Genomic DNA, 23569 nt, shown 5'->3' with positions numbered 1-23569 from the left:
TGGGACTTATTCTAGTTGTTTGAAGAAAGCCTCATCTGCTTCTTCTTCAAGTGGTCTACAGCAGACATCCACCACAGTATTGCCAATGGCCTGCTCTTGAATCCTGACCCACAGGCTCTTAACTAGCATACCATTTACCTCCAGCTGCACCTCCAATTCCCCCTCCTTGCTGTCCTAAAGAGCTTGTATACATCCACTGCGGCACCTATTGTGTGCTATCCCACTACATCTTTGTGATCCCAATGAGATCAAGCCCTGCAACTGCATAGAGACCTCTATCTTTTTCCCCATTAAGCCAAGAATTGCTTCCAAGTCCGTTGTAACTAGCATCTTTAAAACAACCCAGTAATACCGTTGCCCCAAAATAATCACTTTCCTCTAAAACAGAAGAACAACAGAACGACAAAAAGTGGAGAAGGAAAGAAAGCAACAGCATTTCAAATGGCTAAATACAACTTTTTAATAAAATTCAACATATAAAAAGTCCTTTAATAAGCTGATTGGTTAGTTAACATTCAGTACAAAGCCTGTTCACAAAAGTTGTAGTTTTTAAATAGTCTTTTGGATGTTTAACTTCATATTTATGGCCCAGGTCACTCAAGCTTATAATGATTTTGATTGCTCTATTATAACTGCTTTCTGCATAAGGATCCAACAGAAAGGTTGTTTTGGGGCTTATAAATTACCATAGGTGAAGACCTATGTGAATGAGAGTAAACAGATCTCTTGCTGTTCTTCATGGTAACGATTCTGTCTTCCTTTGGAGGAGGTACAGGTATTGGTTTCCAAGGAATGGGGTTACAATATGCTGGAGCTGGATATGAAATTCCATCATGATACCCTAAAACATTTAGAAAACACACATAATTAAAAAGGRATATTTATATTACAAGCTTTACATTGTAAGCAATTATAATTCTAATCCAGACTAACATAGAAACAATAGCATCTTTAATGAAGACAGTACAGGCACGTCACATAATTTAAATGATCCAAAGCAATAAATCTTCCACCTTTTTACCAATAACAGTATGGTTTTCATACGCATTAAAAAAAAACAACAAAAAACAAAGTGCTCAGTTCTTTGTATACTTAGATGATGGAAACTTTTATAAATTGGCTACTTTGCTACTTTGTTCAAAGCTCTGAGGTATTTATAAATATTACTTCCTGTCATCACATATGTAAAATTCACATTCACTGCTATTCTTCCTCTTATTGAGGAGAAAATTACATTAATTATCTGCAATTAATATCTATGGTACACCAAACAATATCAGAAAGCTAAATATAACAGAAGCTACATGCTGCCTTTGCAGTGGCTTGTCTATAGTCAAATTTCAACACATACTTCACAAGGGTGGGCAAAACAAAGTCTGGGACATATTCTATTGTGTGAACATAGGTCATTCTATTGTGTGAGTATACATCATTTTTCTTTAAAAAATGCAATGAAGCCCTCACACGTAATGCACAACCCTATTTCTCACTGCTCTTTAGCTTTTGCATAACGTAGGATGACAAAAGGAGGACAAAAAGCAAGGCTCACAAAATACTGTGCTGTAACTATCATGAGCATTCTCTTTAACACTTCCCTTTGAAAGGAAATGGAGTAGGACTATAGAGGCCAAGAATGCACAATGCAAACTGTAAAGATGCATGGAAAGGAAACCTTTGTTTAGAACACAGAATGATTTCCAAGCCTCCTTTTTGAGACAGGGCTTTTGCCATGCTCTTATCAGGCTCTGCATCTCAAATAACAACCTCTTTTCTAAGGGGGATTCAGGTATCCTATACCTTCTGTAACACTAACACTAACTTTAAAAAGATGCCAATACAGCGAATATGTTTCACAGAAACTAGTAATTGGCTCTCTTGATTCCTATGTCTGATAAGGAACCTAACAAGATTAAAATCAATTATACTTTGGTATGTCATATTCTTCTCTTCTCAAATAACTTGAAGAGCTATGAAAAACACACAATGGATCTCACAGAAAAAAAAATTCTTTAACTTACACTATATGGGCTAGCTATTCTCAAATGTTAAAATTAGATACTAGATGAAAAACTAAAACAGGCTTCATTTGACATTAAACGATTAGAGGGAGGAGAACCACACACTTAAGTCACTAAATAGGTCTAGTAAGAGTACAAACCTGTAGACTTCCCATGTAGGTAGCCATAACCATTTAAAACAGGGCGTGTTTTATTTCTAGCATTATGTAGCCATTCCTTAAAGATCTTCTCAGATCTCTCTTTCTTCTCTTGTAGTTCAGCTTCCCTTTCTTTTTCTTTTTCCTAAAAAAGTCCAAGACAAACCTGCAAAATCTTGTACGATATATACAAAATTTTAAACAAATTTCTGCAAATAGATTCCCAAACTGCTGAATATCTCTTTCAAATAAGTCTTTAAATACAAACACATTTCCCTGTCAATGAAAAACTCCTCTATCTTCTTCCCCTACAAGTCTGGAAAAAGAAAAGTCCTTCCATTAATCCCAAGTTCCTCTGAGAAAAAGCTCTCAAAAATCTTTTGTAAGTCTCTGTGTAGAAGACATACTGAACATAACAATGGTCAGATGAACCACAGCCTATTGTACTGTAGTTAGTTAGCCTAAAGAGGCTACAGCATCCTGGAAAGCCATCCAGTCTTCTCATTTACTCATATTCATACAGCCCTAACGTAGCTAAGATTGGATTGCCAATAAGCCTGAAGCAGAATTTAGATTTGGAAAATCATCAATCAGGGATTTAGAGTACAAGCAGTATGCACTGCATTTGCATCTAAACCAAGTTTAATTGACACTGTGAGCACAGTTTCTGAGAACTTACCTGAACTGAAAGAACACAACGTTTAAAATCTCTCTATCTTCCATTTTCTTGGGTTTCAAAAGTTCCTTGTGCTGTGTACTTTAAAGGCTCAGTAGAGACATACAAGCACTTGGTTCAGCAGGAAATAAGAGTTCTGTACTAGCTTGCTTAAGTGGGTTTAAATTACATGGGAAGTGTGGGAAGTCTGCAAAATTAAGATCATAAAGGCCTTAAAATTGATCGGATATAGCTTACAATATTTTAAAATTTAATTCAAAAGAGTTGTTATATACACTTCTGAAAATTTATGAACATATTCTGCACTCTAAGAGCAAATTATTGGRGGAATACAGACAAATTCATGTAATCAAAATCCTTCCTCACACTTGAATGCCACTGCTCATACTTTACTACAGCAAGGTAGTACTTCTCTAAYGTTACATATTCCATTGACAAAGTATACTGTAACATTAATTAAATTAGAATACAATCAATAGCCTTCAGCACAATCACCACCCACTTGAGAGGAATTCTGGATGATGCCTGGAAGTGTGGCTTTGTTATAGCATTCACCCTAGTGAAACACGGGACCTAAAAGCCTGTATTTTAGAAAGCTTATTAGGATGCTTACAGCACATAAGAAATCTTTTAAAGCTTACTATAAAGATGTGATTAATCAATATGAAATAATATTAAAATTTGAATTCCTAACCTCAAAATGGTAGAGATATAAATGAAGAAAAATGCTTTTAATTAGAAATATGTGCAAATAAAATGACAAAGATAATAGTGGTACTAGGAGAAAAATGACCAGATGCCACCTATTTTCTGCTTGGGTCTCTCTGCAATGGACTGAGTAATACAGATATACTGCGCGTCTCCCTTGTCACATCAGAATTGAAGTGGTTTTGCTTGGGTTCCTAAGACAGACATAAATGTGTTAATATGCATCTTGTTTCGCCAGCCATATCTCAATGTCTTCCATGCACTAACATTACAACTCTAAAAAGTATTCTTCATGTAGAACATTGTCATCTGATGAATTGCAATCAATTTAATTGATAAACATTCTTAATATGAGTTAGAGATAAGGCAACCCTATCCAAAATAAATGACTTATACCTTCTCTTTCTTCTTCTTTTCTGACTCTTCAGCTCTTTTCTTCTTTAACCATTCTTTATACTTTACTTTGGACTTTTCTTGTAACTGCATTTTTTCTAGTTCCCTTGTGGCTTTTTCTGCCATTTCTTTGCTCAGCTTTTGTTCCCTTTCCCTTCTTTCCTAAGTGAAAGAGATCAAAGAAACAAAATGTAACCTTTTCAATATATTTCTTGTGATAAAACAGTTAGTTACACATAAATTACCATAACCCTGAAAAAAAACGATATTGCCAACTCTTTTAAGACCTATTCTTAAAAGACGAGAACCTAGTCATCACTACTGGCAGATAAAATAATTTAAAGCATAAGTATGTCATAGAATATGATAAAAATATACCTTCATGATTCCATAAGCTATTATGTTTACTGCTCTATTCATTATGACATCCTTTAAAATACTCCAGATAATTCTCAATGTTTCTGGGGGGAAAAAAAATATGTTGCAATTCTCAAAAATGGTATGTTAGTTTTAGATGAAAAACAAACCTTTCAGTGAATCCAGACTGAACTACAGTTCTACATGCAAGTCAGACAAATGCCATTTTCTAGGAGTCACTAATGTTGGCAGACTATATGGAACACTTAGGTGTAAATTGTTAAGAAAATAAGTACTCCAAATGAAAATCAGGTACATGTTTTATGATATTCTCTACATTCCTGATATTCTTTAGATTATTCACAAATGAAATTGGTCTATGAATCTATCTTCATGTTCCATCTTTTCAGGTCATGAAAGTGAAAGCTAGGAATTGCATTCTAGGGTGGGTGAAGAGCAGTAAGTAAAATTGTTCCCTTTATAATTTGGAAGATACAATACACAAGTGGCATTCACTTCTACCTCTTTTCAAAGTGTGTGGATCTGATGGCACAAACTAATCCTTTGGAGACCATTCTCTAAGCTAACAAGCATGTAATGAAGGCCTTTTCTTGATCTGGGGAAGGAAGTATTTTCATTTGAACCTTAACAGTAGCTCTCATTCCCCCTTCCTGAACCCTTTCTGGAATGTCTGGGATTCTATTGGATCTGCTCTACTTAGCTTACTGAACCCTGAAGAACTCCGCATACACACGCGATCAAAAATCTTTACTAGACAAGGTCTGCGCAGGACATGGAAGGGAAGCAAAAGACTCAAGAACAAATAGTTTCTGTTTTCATAGAAAAGAACTGCTGAATTGAAAAGGTTACTTTCCTTCCTCTAAGAAATCTTTTTCCTGCAAGCTCTGTGTCACTACGTAGCAGAATCTGAACCATCCATCAATTACAACAATTAAGTATTTACTATACCTCTTGATCAAAGCAGACATGACATTTAGCAGGAAATTATGCTGCCTCAGAATTATTGTGGTTGGCCGGTATGGATGTCTAATGCCTCGAATTGTAACTGAAAAGTATAATGAATTGGACCTGGTCTTCTTCAGGGATAAGAGGAAAAATACAATTACAAAAAGAACAGAATCACAGAATAGGTAAGGTTGGAAGGGATCATCTAGTCCAACGTCCCTGCTCAAGCAGGGTCACCTAGAGCATGTTAGACAGGATCGCATCTAGGTGGATGAGATCCTGTCTAACATGCTCTAAGCAAACCTAGAAAAGGACTGTACTTTCCTTCCTGTGTTACATTATACAAGCACAGAAGACAGAAGGCTAGCTACCGCCAACCCTTTTCCTTCCAGATTTATGGCAATTCTGCAAACTCCAATTATGCATACGGAAGCAGAAGCCATRACACTGGAGCTGGGGACAACAGCCATTTCTAGAGTCTGGTCTAAGTAAGATAGTTGCTGCCCTTCCCAGCAAAGCTTAGCATTAATCCTACAAGGTAGCATCATATAGAATAAAGCCTTTATCTCATATTACTCTGCAAAATACTAATTCATTTCTGCCATTCACTCGATGAAGYGCAGATATAGGGAAAGTAATCTGAAAGCAATGCATTTTTTCTTTAAAACTTTTGCCATTTTTATTGTAAGAAACAGTGCCGGATAAGCAATGCTATCACACTGAATTCTTACCCATACTACATAAAATTGTATTGATAAGAAAATAATGACGATCATTCTAAAATAATTTTAAGCATAACCTTCATTTTAGTCTTGGCATTCCTTTTTTTCCTAATGTCATGTCATAACGCCAAACTGCAGACTTCTTATCTAAAGGAGCCAGTTTACACAATTGCTTGAGTTAGCGTGACCCTATCCGGGTTTGGCAGAGAAGCAATACTAGAATTTTAACAGCAGCTGCCAGCTTATGCATTAACTCTCCCCCCCACCCTTTACAAGCCATGCCTTATTAACTGCATTTGCCATAATCTGTATCAGATGCATTTTTTTTTTAAACTTATTGATGATAACTCTTAGTACTGCTGAGACAACAAACAGTTGTGTACACATGGCAGTCAATTTCATAAAAGTTACTTAAGAACTACATTTTCACCTCTTACTTTAGTTTCATTTTATCTCCAGTGCATTCTGGGAAACATAAACTGGCTATTCTGCAGTGTAGGGAAAGTGGTCAGATATGAACACACTAAAGTTTCAATATACTGGAATGTAAAACTTCACAGAACTGCAAAAGAAGAAAAGTCTTACTAAGCTAATTTAACATCATTGTTTGTAAGGAAGATGATGATGAATATGATGAAATTCATATTCACAACTAAGAACAATCAAAAAAAGAATTTCATTCTGGAAAAAAAATGTTGAGATTCTAAAACGTTTCTGTACTACTGAAGAACGGAAACAAAACTTTTTTTAACAAGATACAAAGCCTTTCATGTTCAAATAGGTAAAAGAAGAATTATCACCTGCTTTTGGCAAGTTATGCAGAATCTAAGTATCAGCTGCTTGAAARAAAAAGACTATTTGTCTAACCTTTTCTTCCTTGTTCTATAATGCATCTTGTTCTCTTTTGTTCAGAGCTGTTCTTCTGTCCGTTATCAAATATGGATCTTTCAACAACTCTTATTTCAAGACAATGATAGTCTGGGACAGATAAAAAAGTATTAATGTAGATGAAAGATACTTGCTAAAATGGTGAGTTAAAGCCATTTGTGAAGATACGAAGATACGAAATACGAAGATTTCAACTCTTGTTGTTTGCTTGATTCTGTGCATCACCATTGTACATGAAAATTACAAAAGACTGTTCAAAGCTAAAATCTTTAGCTAAGGCTCTTAACATATAAAGAGTATCTAAATGAATGTAGAAGAAATTTGAAAAAAAAATCGAATCCTTCCATACAAAGGTGAATTGCTCAATAATGAGCAACAATTAAGTAGAAAATAAAGGCCAAAAATCTTTCTAAAGACTGTAATTTTTAAAAAGGTGAGGGAGGGAAGTTTCTCAGATAATGCATATTTAATTACAATATTTCAGATGAGTTTAGCTGTTATCTAGACTGTTCCAAAGGCAAATTAGGCCCTATGTAAACAATGACACACCATGCACATTACCACGAAAACCACAGCTATTTCAAAGTTTTACTTCCAGTGAGACATCCTTACAAATGAGAGACTCTCTGCAGAACTGAAGACTTTGCAGCTGCCTAGAAATTATTCTGTAGACAGATCAGAAATGCTTCCTCCTTCTCTCTAGCACAGAACAGTGTTGTACACACTAACTTTCCTTCGCAAAGTTAGTGTGTACAACATTCCCAGCTGCTTTAATAAAGCTGCTTCATGTTAAGCTCCTTTCTCCCCAGTCTTCCCAGGCTACCCCCATCTTTATTACTTTCCCTTGCACAAATCCATTAAAATGCTAGGAATGTGCATAATAATATACATGGTCTTCAATCCTCCCTCCCCTCTCCTTCCACATATGCATGGGGGGGCAGCGAGGGAAGGGAAACTGTATAATTTGTTTATGTTCAGTGTTGTCAGATAGGGTTTTAAAAATTCTTTCAGCCCATGTTCAAAACACATYATCTATTCACTATATCACTAGTGAATTCACATACACTTTAAAATATGATTACACTTATTACGTAAATTGATTGTAAAACATCCAATTACTCATTGCAAGAAAGGCTTGTTCTCTTGCCACCCCACACAAGTACATTATTAAGGAGAAAGGATACAAGTCTAGCCTGTGGGCTTACTGCTCTGGACTGTGATCTTATCAGGCCTTGGAACCTAATAAGGACTGGGGTAGGACAGTACTTGGAAATCCTCCACCCAGAACAAACCCAGCCATGGCACTAACCAGTACTGGTGACTCAGTAAGAAATACGTGTCTCACTGTCAGCACCAAGCCAATGTCTCTGCACCAGAGCTATTAACTTTTCAAGAAAAGTCAGACCAATGTATATATAATGAACTATCAAAGGAATCTGAAATTTGAAGCAGCATTCTGCGTTCTTCCTGACTGAAGGCAGAAATATTTAAATCATTTCACAGGCAGAGAACAGCCTAACTACCAAAGCAAAGACTCTATATGAAATTGTAAGAAAATTCATACTCCTGTGTTTTCATCTCAATAATTAAATTAAAGCAAAAAGGGTCAAGAGCAGAGATTTCTCCTATTCTGTATATTCTATGCAGAGTGTTATTGAATAGCCATTTTGTATTTATATAATACTTCTTACAGCAATCTTTTCTGTTTTTCTGGACTGCAGAATGTGTCAGTAACACCTGTTTTTTCAGACGCAACCAATAGCTCTATTTTACAGCTGTGCACTCTGACATCGTAGCTACCATATTCTATCATCATTTTATGTTGACTGAGGGTGAAATAAGGAAAAGTCCACACTGCCAGTATCAGAATATACATCCAAATCTCCTCATTCATCCTCACAATATTCCTGAATGTCAATCTCATTTAACAGCCTCAGAAATCTGGATCATTCAGTCAGTTGTCACTATCATTTCAGTTTAGCCCTATTACACAGCTCAGTCACCAATCCTAACTCACGTAAGYATTTCTTTAATTTCTCTGGAACTGGTATGCAAAAAGAACAAGAGGCTAGAAAGGAGATCAACGAAACAACACTTAGCACTAGCTGTCTACTGCATAGCAGGTTTACAATCGTTTTCTGCTGAAATTCACACAAAGTCAGTGCCAGACCCCACTGCAGGCTGGAAACTGCAGAGTTCTAAGATAGGTAACTACAGGGCTCTTTCTCCCAGACTGTGTTTCTTTAAACAATTACTGTGTGTCAGTTTGGTGACAGAAGTAGAAAACCTCACGATTCCTGAACACTCTCCTGGTATTCACAAGAATCTGACCTGTAACACAGACCCCATGAATGCTGCTGTGAAACACAAAGCACTCTTATTTTAATAATCTTCCACACTGAATTACTCCTCCACAAAGCTACTTAAAAATCATTCTAAACATGAGAAATTAGTTCATTCTATTTGCAGAAATCTAAAGGTATGTCTGGACAAATAAGATCCACGTACTAACATTATACTCATGGTATAATGAATGATCATGCACATGCATGATCTCACAAAAAAAAAAGTTCTGCGTAAAGAGACATCATTAGTGCTAAAAAAGTCAAAGTGTTTCAGATCTAGATCTCTGAAAAATCCACAGTAATAATAAGAAATACTAAAGAAATTAAGCCCAGAGTCATAAAAAGGTTTCAATAAGTAAAGAAAGACTTGGCACTTAAATACAAAATTCTAATTCTTAAATGCAGTTGGCTCTCAAGGTTGAAAGGTGTTTATATCAGGTATCAAGGCTTCCTCCATTAATATATTTCTTGAAAGGTTTCAGTCTTGAAAAGGGTGAACACCTCAGCACCTCTTTCAAGTCTAAGCTGCCAGCACAACCCCTAGTGTATATCAGGCTCTACATAAAATGCAGCAGCTACCACCGACTAAACTCAGAACTCAGCTGTTCAGCTGTCAGAACATTAACCTAGGACATGGAAGATCCAGATTTTGTTATCTCCTCTGCCTGAGAGGATTCAAACTAATGTGTCTCACTCTCCAGAGAACACTGTTTACCAGACTGTGGGCTGGGATGACAGAATTCTTCATTCCTTCTGTTGAAGCAATGTAACTCTGCATAAAATAATTAAATATTCATTGAATGAGAGAGCACCTGACTCTCCAGCTTGAAAGTCATGCTCAAGCTCCAGACAAAATGTATTCTATATTAACAGTGGTTATGTAAAATAGGTATTAAGTAGAAAGTCTTTGGAATAAGAKTTGGAATGTAAGTCTCCTTTCTGTGAGGAATCATGCAACATACCAAGGTCCTTAGCATCAAGGACCTTGTCATTATTTTACAGTGTGTTGGTTCTAACCTTTAACATTCATATTTCTTGCTGCTGCTTCCTTCTTACAAATACTGCCAGTCAAACGCAAAGTATACGATAGGAACAGAAATCTTCCAATGAAAAAACGAAAAAGCAGGCAATTTTCCCATCCTGTATCTAATTTCCATAGGTTGAAGACTTAAAAGGTTAAATGCTATTTTTCAGTAAGTCCCATTCTTAACTTTTCTTAAAAAGAAAGAAAAAAAGGAAAACCTTCAAAAGAATCTGTATTAAATATCTGTGAGTAACAACTACTTTGCTTATATTTTCAGTCTTAAAATAAAAAATGCCTTACTCTCTTACAATGATACAGAAAATATTTGAGATGTTACAGTCAAATTAATATTGCTATTAGAACTTTTGTTAATTTTACCACTGTAAAATGCCTAACTTCACTACTTTTGCTCCTATAACTTTGCAAGATATAACATTAATTTAGCATGAAGTAATATATACAAGTTATAGAACAAAGACAAGGATGTTAAAAATATGCACTTCAGAATTACAGTTATTTTGGGATACAAGTATTCTGCTTTCACGGCATCAATTATTGTTATAAATATATGTATTATATTTATACAATATAAATATTTATTTTATATATACACACTTAAGTTGAATTCTCTACATATTGTTAATTTTCTATTCTATTAGCAGTCCAAGAGTGAAGTAGTTTTGCACTGTTAACAAAGGTGGATTTGACAGGATTCGAAGAAACAGTATAGCATGCCCTACTAAATAGGGCTTAGAGGGTAGACTACACTGTGTCACTGTTAAATTTTTTTAATGTTTAAATAAGAAGTCGTTATCAGCCCTTACTTTTAATCCAAATATTTTATTTGACTTTTATTCATAGAACTTTAGGTGCTAAGACATTTTACTAATTAAACTGATATGACAGTTTACAGACACTTGAAAATTTATGGATCCACAATGTGTATTTCTAAGTGTCAGGTACTTTGATTCAACATCAATTAATCAGACTTAATTAACTTAATTAATTACGTGTCTGATCATACAGTTGTTGATAGGAACCAAAGAGACTCTGCATCTCAGGATCAAAAGTTCATGTAAACGGTGTGTGTGAGGGGGGAATCAGCAAGACCTTGCTATTAYCAATTCTAAGGCAAAACAGTAGAAAGTAACTCAAGCTGTGGTTCTTCAGACACAGTACTGAAAAACAGCATTCTTGATATGTGGCAAGCCTTCAACCCAAATTGAGTTTACAAACTATAAATACAGTGCCTGTGCATGGCAGGCACATACAGGTACAGGCTGTGTAGGCTGTGGTAGGATACAATGCCTTCTTTTGAAGATAGCAATGTTTAATGTGAGACTATGTAAAAATTCGTAATCAAAACCAGTCTTGCTTCCTTTCAGAAATGCCAGTAACAGGACACAGGAAAAGGAAGAAGAGGAGGCTAGAAAAGACAAAGGTTTTATAAACTAAACTCTATCAAGGAATTCTCCCTACCGCTCCTCATTCTTGCGACATGAGGCAATAACAATAAATCCTGGAAGGTTAAGTGTTTCTTTAACTCAACAGTAATGAGGGCAAAAATACAAACTGGCTTCAGATAGCAGCTTACATACTTTCCAAAAGAGAAGAGAAGTTTTCATTAGCATTTCCAAGAAGCTTCCACTGAATAGAACAAAGTAAGTTATCATGCAGCAAAACCAGTGTCTGGTCACACTGTGAAGAAACTTGGAACTGAATCCTTTTGGACAAATTCTAAATAGATGTGGTCCTCAAAGGGAATACTATGAAAGAAAGCATGAATGAGTGATCAGCTCTGAACATCTATGATGTCACCTATCACATTTTTGTTGTGCATTTTATACCCACTCACTTAAATCCTCATGGATGAATATAGGAGTGAAAAATTCTTGGAAGAAACCAGAAGGGATTCCTAAACATTTAAGACAAGTAATCATTTTCTTTTTTTTTAAWCTCCCTCCATAACTGTTATTTACCTAAGTCTGTAAATAGTCTCGGCATCATCTACAGCCTAGGTCAAAACTATAGCTTTTTTTTTTTTTGTCAAGCAAGAACACCTTGACACTACGCAAGTCACAAAGAAGCCACAATGCAGAGATCTTCAAAGTACATCACATGTATACAGTCATGAATCACTGTCATTCCAGGATATACATTTTTTTTAAAACCTTACTCAGTGATGGAAAACAACATCTGAAGTTAACCAATCTGTTCATAGTCTACAGGGTCAGCATCAAAACATGAAATGGTAAGAGTGGAAGGGGCTCCTCCATTTTTTTCTGTGAAAAACCTAGCCATTCTTTACCTCCTGGTTCCATCTTCAATAAAAACTTCAGCTTCATTCCACTAATAACAGGTCCTTTCTTGGTCTTTCAAATATTTTATCTTTTTGTCTATCGTAATAGATGAAACAATACCAAGCATTAGTTCAGAATGTTTCTACAGATTTCAGACTTGGTGCTTATCTACAGTATCAACATATTAAAATACATCGCTGGTACCAATTAAAATCAACTTTTAAGAAAACACCTAACTTCAAAAAACATGTAGAAAATGTCAGATGGATTATCAAAATCAATGCAACACTGAGTATTTTATAGTTTAATATTTTAGAGATTTTTCAAAAGCTTAACATAAATATCAATATGTTAAAAGTAATGCTTAGTCCTGAACACTGCCTCTTCTATAGTTCTTGAATTTGAACAGACAAACTATATGCTTTCAAAGAACTTGGAAGAATCTGTCAGTGCCAATAAAATCAGGTCATTTTTCCCTAAAAGAAAAAATACCTTTTTCCATGAGGTAATAAAGAACATTTAGAAGAATACTCTCACAGTCTTTCAAAATTCTACTKGTAAAATAGAAAATGACAGTAGAAAAGCAGCTTACTTATTAATACAAAAAAGCGAGAAAGTGACTATCGGATATATACATATAGATATGCAAATATAAAGCAAAAGCAGTAACTGTTAGCAGCAACATAAAAAATAGTTGGTAAAATCATTACATTATAGTAGGTATGTAATTATTTAATTGTATTGGCTCCAAAATAAATTAGTCTAGCTTAAAACTAAATTAAATCCTAAATTAACTTCATAAAAATACATCTTCATACTTAAGATTTAATAAAAACTTTACATGACACAATCAATTCTAAGTTTCCTGCAGAACTGTCATTTTAATCCAAAATAAATTATTCATGTAGGTGGATTTGAGCTCTAAACAATTTTACTCCTCTACATAATGCTAATAGATTTACATTTTATAACAAACTCAAAAAAACAAAAAACACTTATGAAAAGCTTCAGAATGAATAGACACAGAGAAAATAAGCTTTTACAAACATTAATTCTGACCTGAAGAACTGAGACAGTACTTAGTTTTCAATACCCACTCAAGACTTAGACCTATGACAAGGGTATCAGGGATGCCAGTTCCTTTCTTTTTATACTTGAGCAGTTCAGCTATGAGTTGCCTACACAGAGCTCCTTACCAAACTGGAGTCTAAATACTGGAATTAACAATCAAGCAATCAATTTAACATATAAGAAAGATTATGACAGTCTAATGGCTTTGCTGATCTATGTCCAGTCCTGCATATGGTTCAAATCCCTCTCAAATTAAGACCAATAATGAAAACATGACATTGAACAAAACTTTGCTTGCTGAGCATTTATAATCATGTCATTATAATTGCTCCTTTTTRTTCATAAATCTAAAAGTAATGCAGATACAGAAGTTTAGTATTGCACACAAAAATCCTGTTGATTTCAAGTACATGTTTCCTCTAGAATCAAAAGTGTATCTGGARGGTTTTTTTCTTTTTTAATGTATTTTCCTCTGTATTMCATTGACTTATTAAGAGGTACAGCTGTAGTCAACTAAAACAGAACAAGTTGAACAGACAATACACTGTCTGCCCATAAATGACAACCTTGGGAGAAARACAGAAAGTAAGACTATTTTTGTCTGACAGAGATCTGGCATCTTACTGAAAATTGTAAAGCTCTTAGTAGAAACAGGAAAGTAGCACCTGGCAATTGATTTTTATTAAACTTTTAATTCCTAGTGAGCTGCAAAATTCTGTCATATTAGCATAAGCATATCTTACAATTTAGAATGTTTTGTAGCTCAGTATTTCAACAAGCTATTTCTAATTCATAAACAGCCTTCAAAATCACAAAAGCTATTACATGGAGGTATATTAAATTTATTTTCAAAAATGATTTATGCGAAGTGATTGAAAACATGAAAAGCCCACACAGAATACTGTCTTAAACACATATTATACAGTCAAAAAAAAAAAGATAACAAAAACAGCTTTCAAGTTTTGCTGCCTAACCTGACACCTAAGGACTATATTTAGCAGGCAGAGCATCAGAAATGATATTGTTATATAACAAAACACAAGAAAAATGGCTCGTCTTACAGTAAAAACAGCAGAATTCTTCTATGCATATACAAATGTTCTACTTCTGGCATAAATGTCCTCTCATTTCTTAAGGCAAGTAGATTTTGTCTAGTGATGTCTTCTGGAGTTGCGCAAAGACCTCATGCTCATGATGAAGCAAGAAGTTTCATATACACTCAACCACCCCTTACCTCATTCATCAATACAGTATTAAGCAATATGGAAGAATAAATATCTACAGAATTCAGAGAGATAATACTTCTGAAAGGACAACTCACTGTATTTTATGCAGTCTATACACAGGATGTCAGAATCAGTAACTGGATATGAAAAAGATGAATATTTAATGCATAATTCAGGCAAGAATACTGCAAGTTTTGACAAAAGAGCTAGTACCTTTTGATGCTTCTAGAAGAAAATAAAGTGAGTTTTCCCAAATATCAGAGGTACATATGCTCCCCAAGAAAATGATGGCAACTGTCAGTGTTCATGAATCTAAACTTAAGCTTCATATGAAATCTTTATACAGTTTTAAACACCTTAGTTACTGAATTAATATATTTATCCTTCAGTCTGTATTCATATCCACAAATAATCTTCTGGTAACTCGAAGTAGTATGATCTATGCAGCACAAAYGTTAATATCCTAAAGACATCTTAGCTTTTAGCTTCAGTTTATCTTTGATTTGGTTTACAGAAAAAGACTAGCCAATGATTCATCCAATTTAAATGAAAATCAGATTACTTTTGGTAAAAGCTTGGGCCATGGCCTAAGCATGACCTTATCCTTCCAAAATATAATATATAAAAATCCAGACACAAATATGTTTTTTCCCCTGTTCTCTGGGCTGATGTGTTTACTATCAAAAAGACTTCCTACTTCCATTTACAGCAGAGAGGAGGAAACTCATCAGAAAACCCACAAAGATAGTACATTGAAGACCCAAATAAGTCGAAGTTTACAGAAGCTGTTTGAGAGACAGAAAGAGAGAACAAGAACTTTCATTAACTTAGACTGTGAACAGACATTTTTAGTAGGCAGCCCAAACTCTTTCAAGCCAATGAATAGTTGGACAGTTGTAATTTGTGTTCTAACAGAGAAAAATGGCATTGTTTGTGCTGAATGATAAATCTCTTCCTTTTTGCTGTGTATTTTAATAAGAAAGGATCCTTTCTACATCATAATAAATATTCAGAGGTGGTAGAGGGGTTTATGCCAGTTATCCAGTCCACATTGAGGCTAAGAGAAATTTGGAGCTTAGATCTAAACGCAGGATGTTCTAATGGTTCAAGATTGAATCCAGCAAAAGAGTAAGAAGTTCTGAAACAATGAGGACAAATGCATGAGGTCTGAATATCAAAATTCCCCTTGACAAACTAGTGTTATTGTGATATGTACATTTCTTATAATCAGATTTCATCTGTTTTTACTCAAAACTTTTCAGAACCAAAAGTATGGAATAGTAAGTAACCAGTGTTGCTACAGACCATAACACAATGAATGCATGCACATGCTCACGAATTACCAGGGGCTGAACATGCCCACGTGTCCCAAACTTTCCTATTTTTGCCATCCAGCATGCATGCTTTGTTTGCATGACACAAAGCTGCACAGTGCCCTGCTGAGATCAGGACTCTGTCTGCTTCTGACCCTGGTCTTGGGCAATCTCTCAAGAGGACTTAAAATATTTCTTGATCCCACTCACAAATGGCATTTTGGATAAAGGAATTCCCAATTGCTATCTGTGGTCTACTGAGAATTTCCTGAATCTGGCCTCACACCTCAATTATCCCTCTCAACTCTACCATATTATTTGCCTCTCCACGATGGTACTTAACTAAATCCTCCTTCTGGCTCTACTGTATCTACAAGACATTGCATACATTTAAGATGTACACTTTTCCCAAAATGTTTGGGCATTGAACCTAGGAAGTCAGAAAGGGTAGGGTACTGAAGACCAGAACCCCAGGTATAATTAGCAGAATAATATTCCAAAACATGTATGTCACTCGTCAGCTGACTATTCAGAAAATAAATCCTTTTGTACCTCATGGTGGGTGGTGGGGGAGAGGAACAGTCTTGGAAAACTGTTAAACTCTGTTGGTGTGATTTTATAATTTTCAATTAAAAAGCCACTATTCAGCAAAGTAAAAACATGGTTGTCCAAAAAACCTGAGCAAGTTTTACATAGCTTACTAAAGCATAGTATGTGCTATAATATTTACAACTAAAGCAGTATTTACCTCTTCTCTTTTTTTTTGCACCCATTCCTTGTGCTTCTCTTCAGCTATCCTCCTCCTCCTTTCAGATTCTTGCTTTTCTTTCATTTTCTCAAGCTGTAGATTAATTTCCTAGTTAAAGAGAAAAATATATATCTCAAAACCATGGCAATCRCCTATACTAATACACTTAATACTGGAAATAGTGCTGCAGAAAAAAATACTGTAAACATTTGAAGATTTTGAAAGTTTCCCTTCATTAATATGTTGGAAAGGATGGGTAAGTAAACATAGCAACATTATAAAATAGAACTGATGGGCACAGCTAATTTTTCGGGCTATGAACTAGAAGTAAGTATTTTAATTAGGCTTTGGAAACAATTCAACAAAATAAATCACCCTTTAGCTTACTTACGTGCTCTTTCAGCCAAAGAAACCTGAACTTGTGGCAGTACTCTTCTGCAATTCTTTAAATTTAGATGGAGTACCTCACTGCATTCAGAAAAGTAAGTGACATCATTCAAATGTGATCTTAGTATCAGTAATTTTATGGCTTAACTTAAAAAAGCAAGGTTCTTGTGGATTTTAACAAACTTTCAAAGAAGACCCTTAACCTGAAGATGAGGGAAGAAATTCTAAAGTATTTCATCTTTACAGAACATACAGTAAATGTGCAATCACTTATATTTCTTCAACAAAATGAGTAGACAAAAAAAAGTGAGATGACAATTTGAAATGCCTAGCTTCTCTAACACTAAAACTAGAATGAAGGGATATTTGTCAGTGAGAATTTGTATCTTGAAATGTCAGTCAGAAGGAATTATTTCCCTGAAAATGATTTTAATACTTCCTAAACTGCATTTAGTTTCTGTGAAAACCTCCTTTTCCTGTAACATTGATTTTGATATGAAATCAAGGAAAATTGAGAGCCTACAAATTGTTCAAAGAGAATACTCAAAACAATCATCATTTGGGAATATAACTGTTCCTATATCTGGGCAAAGCTAAAGTTATTAACACTCCCTTCGAGAGCTGAGACATCAGCATTACAGGGATCCTGGTTTCTGTAAATGGTGATGACACCATAAGTACCTTAGAAGACCCACTCATGATCAGCTCCAAACCTTTATCCATATTCTCTACATTTATGACAGATTCAATGCTCTCATTAGCAAAAGATCTGAGACCTGGCAGTTGTTTCTTAGGATATTAGTTTAGAATACCCTTTATATATAAACATAATAATACATTTTTGTATCACAGTGACATACTTTGTCCTCTTCTGACATCTTATATTGTATTTTTTGTGATTGCATTTTTTTTCCAGATATAAACTATCCAAGTTTCCTACATTGTAGCAGATTAATGTTACATTTTGGAAATCTTACAAATTAAAAAAAACCTTTTACCTATCCCACCAATTTCTCCATGACTGTAAGCAATGCTCATTCAATGATTGTTTTTAAAATATATTTAAGAGAGAGAGATCTTCAAGAGTGTATTTGGTACTATATAAATGCTGTTAGGTAATACATAAAAAAAAATTGCTTTGGTTCCTCATCAAGATCACATGAGAAATCTATACACAAAAGACATTTTCTACATGATAAAAGAGACTGGCTCATTTTTGTACTCAGAAATCAAAATGGGGAGACAATTACCAAATCCAAATCTAAAGGGAAGTCATGAAATGTGTGGTGAATATTAATAGATCAGAACCCATTCCTCAAGCTTAACAAACTATTTTGGTGTTATGCTGACCTCTAAAATACTGTTCTAGAATCTACTATGGGTGGGTGTTCTATAAACAATATGAGGTAACCCACAGAGAACAGCTCCATGTAATAGCTGCTTCACAGAAAGGTTAGGATATTGCTCAAGGTCACATGGTAAATCAGTAACTACAGTGAGAAATGATCCAACTTTGATTTGACTGTTCTAACCACCACCCAATATGTCCAATTTGATTTTAAACAATAGTATCATTTAATCAACTACAACTGCAAACATATTAATCAAGAAAAGATACAGCTCTCTCCCATAATTCTGTCCCAGCCCCACTATCCAAGAATAGTTCATTTTGTGCCCAAAAGATAGGAGGACGGAAATAAATGCTGGGATGTGGGCTATATCCTGGGAAAAGACAAAGCAGTTGTATAATTACACACCTAAGTGGCTAACAACATCATGCCTCATATCTAACCAAGTGGGCTGGCATGCTTACCCAGCACATGCCCTGTCATGTTTTACTACCTACACAAACRTGTACGTACTCATGACAAAAATCAACGTACCAATTACATAAATATGTTTTAACCCTTTAAACCTGAACCATTACCTAACAGTTGAGTAAGCAAAATATTATACAGCAGCATGTCAACGAAGCCTAACATTTAGCAAAAGAAAATGCACGTAGCATCAATCATGTCAGCACAGCCAAACATAAACATGCATGTCTAAAGACATTAAAAAAAATGGCCAAAACTATTTATTTCTCACAACCGAAAGAAAAAAAATGTGTATGCTGGTGCCTCTTAGTTTGATCTTAAGTCTAACAGAAAGTAATCAGAAGTATTCACCTCCAGAGCTCTAGCTTGTACGCGGGCACGTAGTTCCTTCTCTTTGCAAATGAACCATTCTTCCCACGGTGAAAGATTATCTTTCAAAGGTGAATGATTTCTTCCCCCTATTACTTCAGGGTCTTCAGCCTTTCTRAATTAAAAACATGATTATAGAAGAATATTATCTTCAATTTCAAAGTTAGCCAATGCTACTGCCTTGAATAATGACATTTGATTTACATGATGTATTCTCAAAACATTATTTTTCTACTTGTCTAAATCTCCCAAAGGGATAAAAAGGATATCATTTATATGACACCTCTGACAATTCCCCTTTATGTTCTGCTTATTAAATTCTAGCTTATTAGTGATTCTTTTCCTGTTCCAAACTGTGGAGCAGACCAGTAATCTGCTCCAAATCTGCTCCAAGGTAATGCTTGCATTTCCTTTTAGAAACTAAGTAAAAACTTATACCAGAAACACTGAAGTGTCACCTTTCTTCTCTGTTGTCAGAAATTTAATGTTAACATCCTACCCTTGGTCACTCAGAGGTTCAATGCACCTCCTGGCCTTCTGCACGAGCAAAGGAAGATCAAGATTTTTTTTTTCTTTTTTCAAGTCTTACACAATTGGATTTATGACATCAAACAACCTTGGCATTGAGAATACAACCACCTTAATGAAGGGCTAACATCTGCCTCCCTAGAAAACTTTCACAGGAAATATACTTAAATACGGCTTGCACACACTACTTGATGATATAAGGTTCTATAAAGACTTTTAATAGGATACGTTGCATAACTCACTTCTCTACTCATGAATAATGCAACAATCCTAGCCTCAGGCCAAAAAAATCTTTCATAATGTTCTGTATACATACTACCTAATAAGTAAAAACGAACATTAGGCTCTGTGTCAACCAAAACTGAAAACATGCCAATAGATTTCTTTATAAGCTTTCTTCTAGGTTATACAGAAATTTTTCTTAACAACAAAATAAATAATGAAACTAGACTTCATATTTGTATTTTAGATGAATATATGGGCTCTCGAAAAGAACTTATCCGCATACTTCATTACTATAAGTAATCCTATTTGCCTAATTCAAGCTACAAAAGAGGCATCCAAACACATACGTTAATACTCCTGGAATGAATCCTTTAGGTGTAAGATCTCATTTTTTTCAACGTAAAAAATATTACGTGTTCACAAGGAACAGCAGTATTCTATAGCGAAACATTTGATGTCCCAATAATCTTAAGAATATACTTCTGTGAGAGAAAGCATTTAGAGACAATGTCAACGTTAAGTTTTCTCTTACTCTGCTCCACTGTTCTTATCCACGCGTGCTAACATGATCACTCATTGGCCAGACTAGGAAAAGCCCATTGGAAAWGATTCAGGTTGAAAAACAGCTGTTTTCCACACAGAATGTCTCTCACCCTCTCTCTACTGTAGTGACACACATGCTAGCACACTGGAACTGACAGAAAACCTTCACATAAGACAACAAAATAACTCTCTGAAAGTTTATTAAAGATAAGGATAAAAGTAATACACATTAAAATTCGGGAAACTAATGCAACTTTGTCCAGACTTGACATTTTGGGTAGGGGTACTTCTTCAACGTATTTTTTCCGCTATCCACAATTTGTTTACGGCTCCTGGTACCAGAATAATGCTGACATATCAATTTGAGAAGAAGTACTGATAGAAGGTATGAATTAAGAAAAACAACACTCAGTATGTGTTTCTGAGATCAGTAATTATAAACATTTATAAAGTTTAAGCTGTTGACTTCACTAAAGATAAATTATTCAGAGTAGTAAATGAAAAGCTTATTAATCACTAGTAAGATAACAGAAAATGAAGTTTAAACGGAGGAAAACACAAGCCGAGTACATAGAAACGTCAGGCAAAAATGCATTCTTCATAGGAGAAATGCTTCTTCTCTTTTCCAGTATCATGCTCTGTCTGATCATGCTCAGGTATCACTGGTACAAGGACTAGAATCTAATCCTTCTAAACGTGAATCCTAACCACCAGTCTCACTCTCCTGGTGTCCGCATTTTAAACAACAAAGAACCTGAATTTCACAGGACCATTTTCTGAAATGCTAGCATATTCACAACTACTCGTTTCCTCAGAGTATTAAAGTAATAAACTTCTTAAAGTATTGTATTCTCAAACACATATTTGCATTTAAATAAGTATCTTCAATCAAACTGTGTACGTTTGGCATTAGAACTGAAGTCTGATTAACAGAAAACACTGTGATTACTCTTTACCATATACCACTGAAGTCAAGCCATCAGACGTAATACCAACTTATACCGAAAGTATGAAAATGTCTAACACCATTTCACAACGTTTTGTTCTCAGCTTTTCTCTTTTGCACATATTAAATTTCCCACATTAAATGTCTGCCTCTGGCTATTTTTTGTTTAGTTTTAAAAGGACAACAACAAGAGTCTTTGAGCATGTGTGGCAGGGGGAGTGGCTGCCTAAGAAATGTTTTTTATTATTATCCCTTTCAGAGTTTGGCAGTTATACACAGAAGCTACTATATGAACATTTAGTAGATACTTACTACAACACAGCAGCAACATTATTCAGATGCAATGCCTGTATGAATGTAGTATATACTGTGCCCACAGAGTTTAATGAGCTTGTTCCAGCTCAAGCTGTAAACACAGGTCTTCCATCATATCTCATAGCTGCCAGGTGCTACTGTAGCAACAGGCCAAATTTTAGAGCTGTTTCCAACAGCAGCTCAAGGTGCAAAGCCAGGTAGCAGTTTGATTTAAGTACTACAGAACTGAAAAGCATGTGAACAAGACTGCTCTTTAGGAAGAGGTAAAAGGATAGGTAATAGAAAACATGAAACATAAGGGACAATAAATAGGCCAAATTTCGTTCCGTTCCATAGCTGCAGTTTCTGAGCATGTACCTGTTTGAAAAATTTTCCCAGACTTTTATCACCTTACACCGAAGACAGGTGAGAAATCTTTTAAGAAATGTATGAGGTGGTGAACACTCATAAGAAAAGTGCAGCATGGTTCCTACCCTCCCTGCTCGAAAGTGTGCACTGCTCTCCACCAGAGTTAGAGATATCCACGCTGTAAACCTAAGTCCCAATGAAGATCAGCCTTCCTCCCCTTTTCCCACTGGTTCTTTTAGCTCAGTTCAGGCTTGCTAGAGACATCTATTACATTACATCCTGGCATTCCCAGCTCTTCCACCTTCCATTCGCCAAGGGAGGAGTAAGGATTATTACGTCAAACACAGGAGATCTTGAGGGAAAGGGAACATATTAAGTCATTCATAAATAAAACTATATTATTCATAAATAAAAGGGAATGAAATAAGGCCAAGGAACCAAGAACTGTGCAATTCATACAGACCAAACTGACTGTGGATGTAGTTGCACATGCTAGGACAAAACAGCCCTTCCATCTCTCAGCACCATAAAAGGCAAGCTAGCATAGCTGCAGCTTCTCAATATGCAAAGACCCTGAGGCTCAGGACAACGGCTAAAGATAATCTACAGCCCTATTAACAAACGTACAGAAATAATCAACAGATCAGAGAAAACACTGCAACGACCTGCGACTTCCAGAAACAGAGTAAAAAAGGAAAGAGGAACTGCCCAATACCTTAGGACGTGTATCCGTGCAAATAAATCTACAGCTATGTGAGTAAATCTGCTACATGTAACAAAGGCCTCAATCAGCGACAGATGGGGTTCAGCACGCTGGAGGCTCAGCTCCTTACTCAAGAGGCAGCCGTAAGCTTCCTTTTCTAACCAGGGCCCAAACACACAGATTACCTATTGCCTTTCTGGCTCTGGGAGACCACTTCCCCCTCTTCCTCCTCCTCGCAGCTGCGGGAGCTGTGCCGGGAAGCGGGGGAGAGCTGGGAGCATGAGGAAGAGCTGAGGGGCTCCTCKCCCTCAGAGCTGGCGGGGGAAGGCGGGCTGGGCCGTGCTGCCCTCCTCCTGCCGCGGGCCCGCGCCCCGCTGCTCATGGCGGCCGCCGRCACCTGGGCGAGACGGATGGCGGTTAACGGCCGGCCGCGCGCGCGCCCCTCCCCCAGCGCCCGCCTGCCCGCTCGCACCGCCCCGCGCCGGCGCCCGCCACC

At 35.9% G+C, this 23569-nt stretch overlaps 1 protein-coding gene across 1 annotated transcript; it reads right to left on the bottom strand.

Annotated features, from left to right (window-relative positions):
* Positions 1-435: 435 nt before the first annotated feature.
* On the bottom strand, positions 436-23526 carry CCDC34 (coiled-coil domain containing 34). Its single transcript, XM_085300889.1, has 6 exons — positions 23259-23526; positions 19448-19580; positions 16893-17000; positions 3936-4094; positions 2159-2300; positions 436-841 (listed from the first exon to the last, which is right to left on the bottom strand). Exons 1-6 carry the CDS (start codon positions 23453-23455, stop codon positions 627-629), a joined length of 954 nt encoding a protein of 317 aa, XP_085157015.1. The 5' UTR covers positions 23456-23526; the 3' UTR covers positions 436-626.
* Positions 23527-23569: the final 43 nt, after the last annotated feature.

This window comes from Rhea americana, unplaced genomic scaffold (genome assembly GCF_003343005.1).
Source record: "Rhea americana isolate MKP2758 unplaced genomic scaffold, rheAme1 scaffold_17, whole genome shotgun sequence".
NCBI lineage: Eukaryota > Metazoa > Chordata > Aves > Rheiformes > Rheidae > Rhea > Rhea americana.
This window is presented reverse-complemented; position numbering and strand designations above follow the sequence as displayed.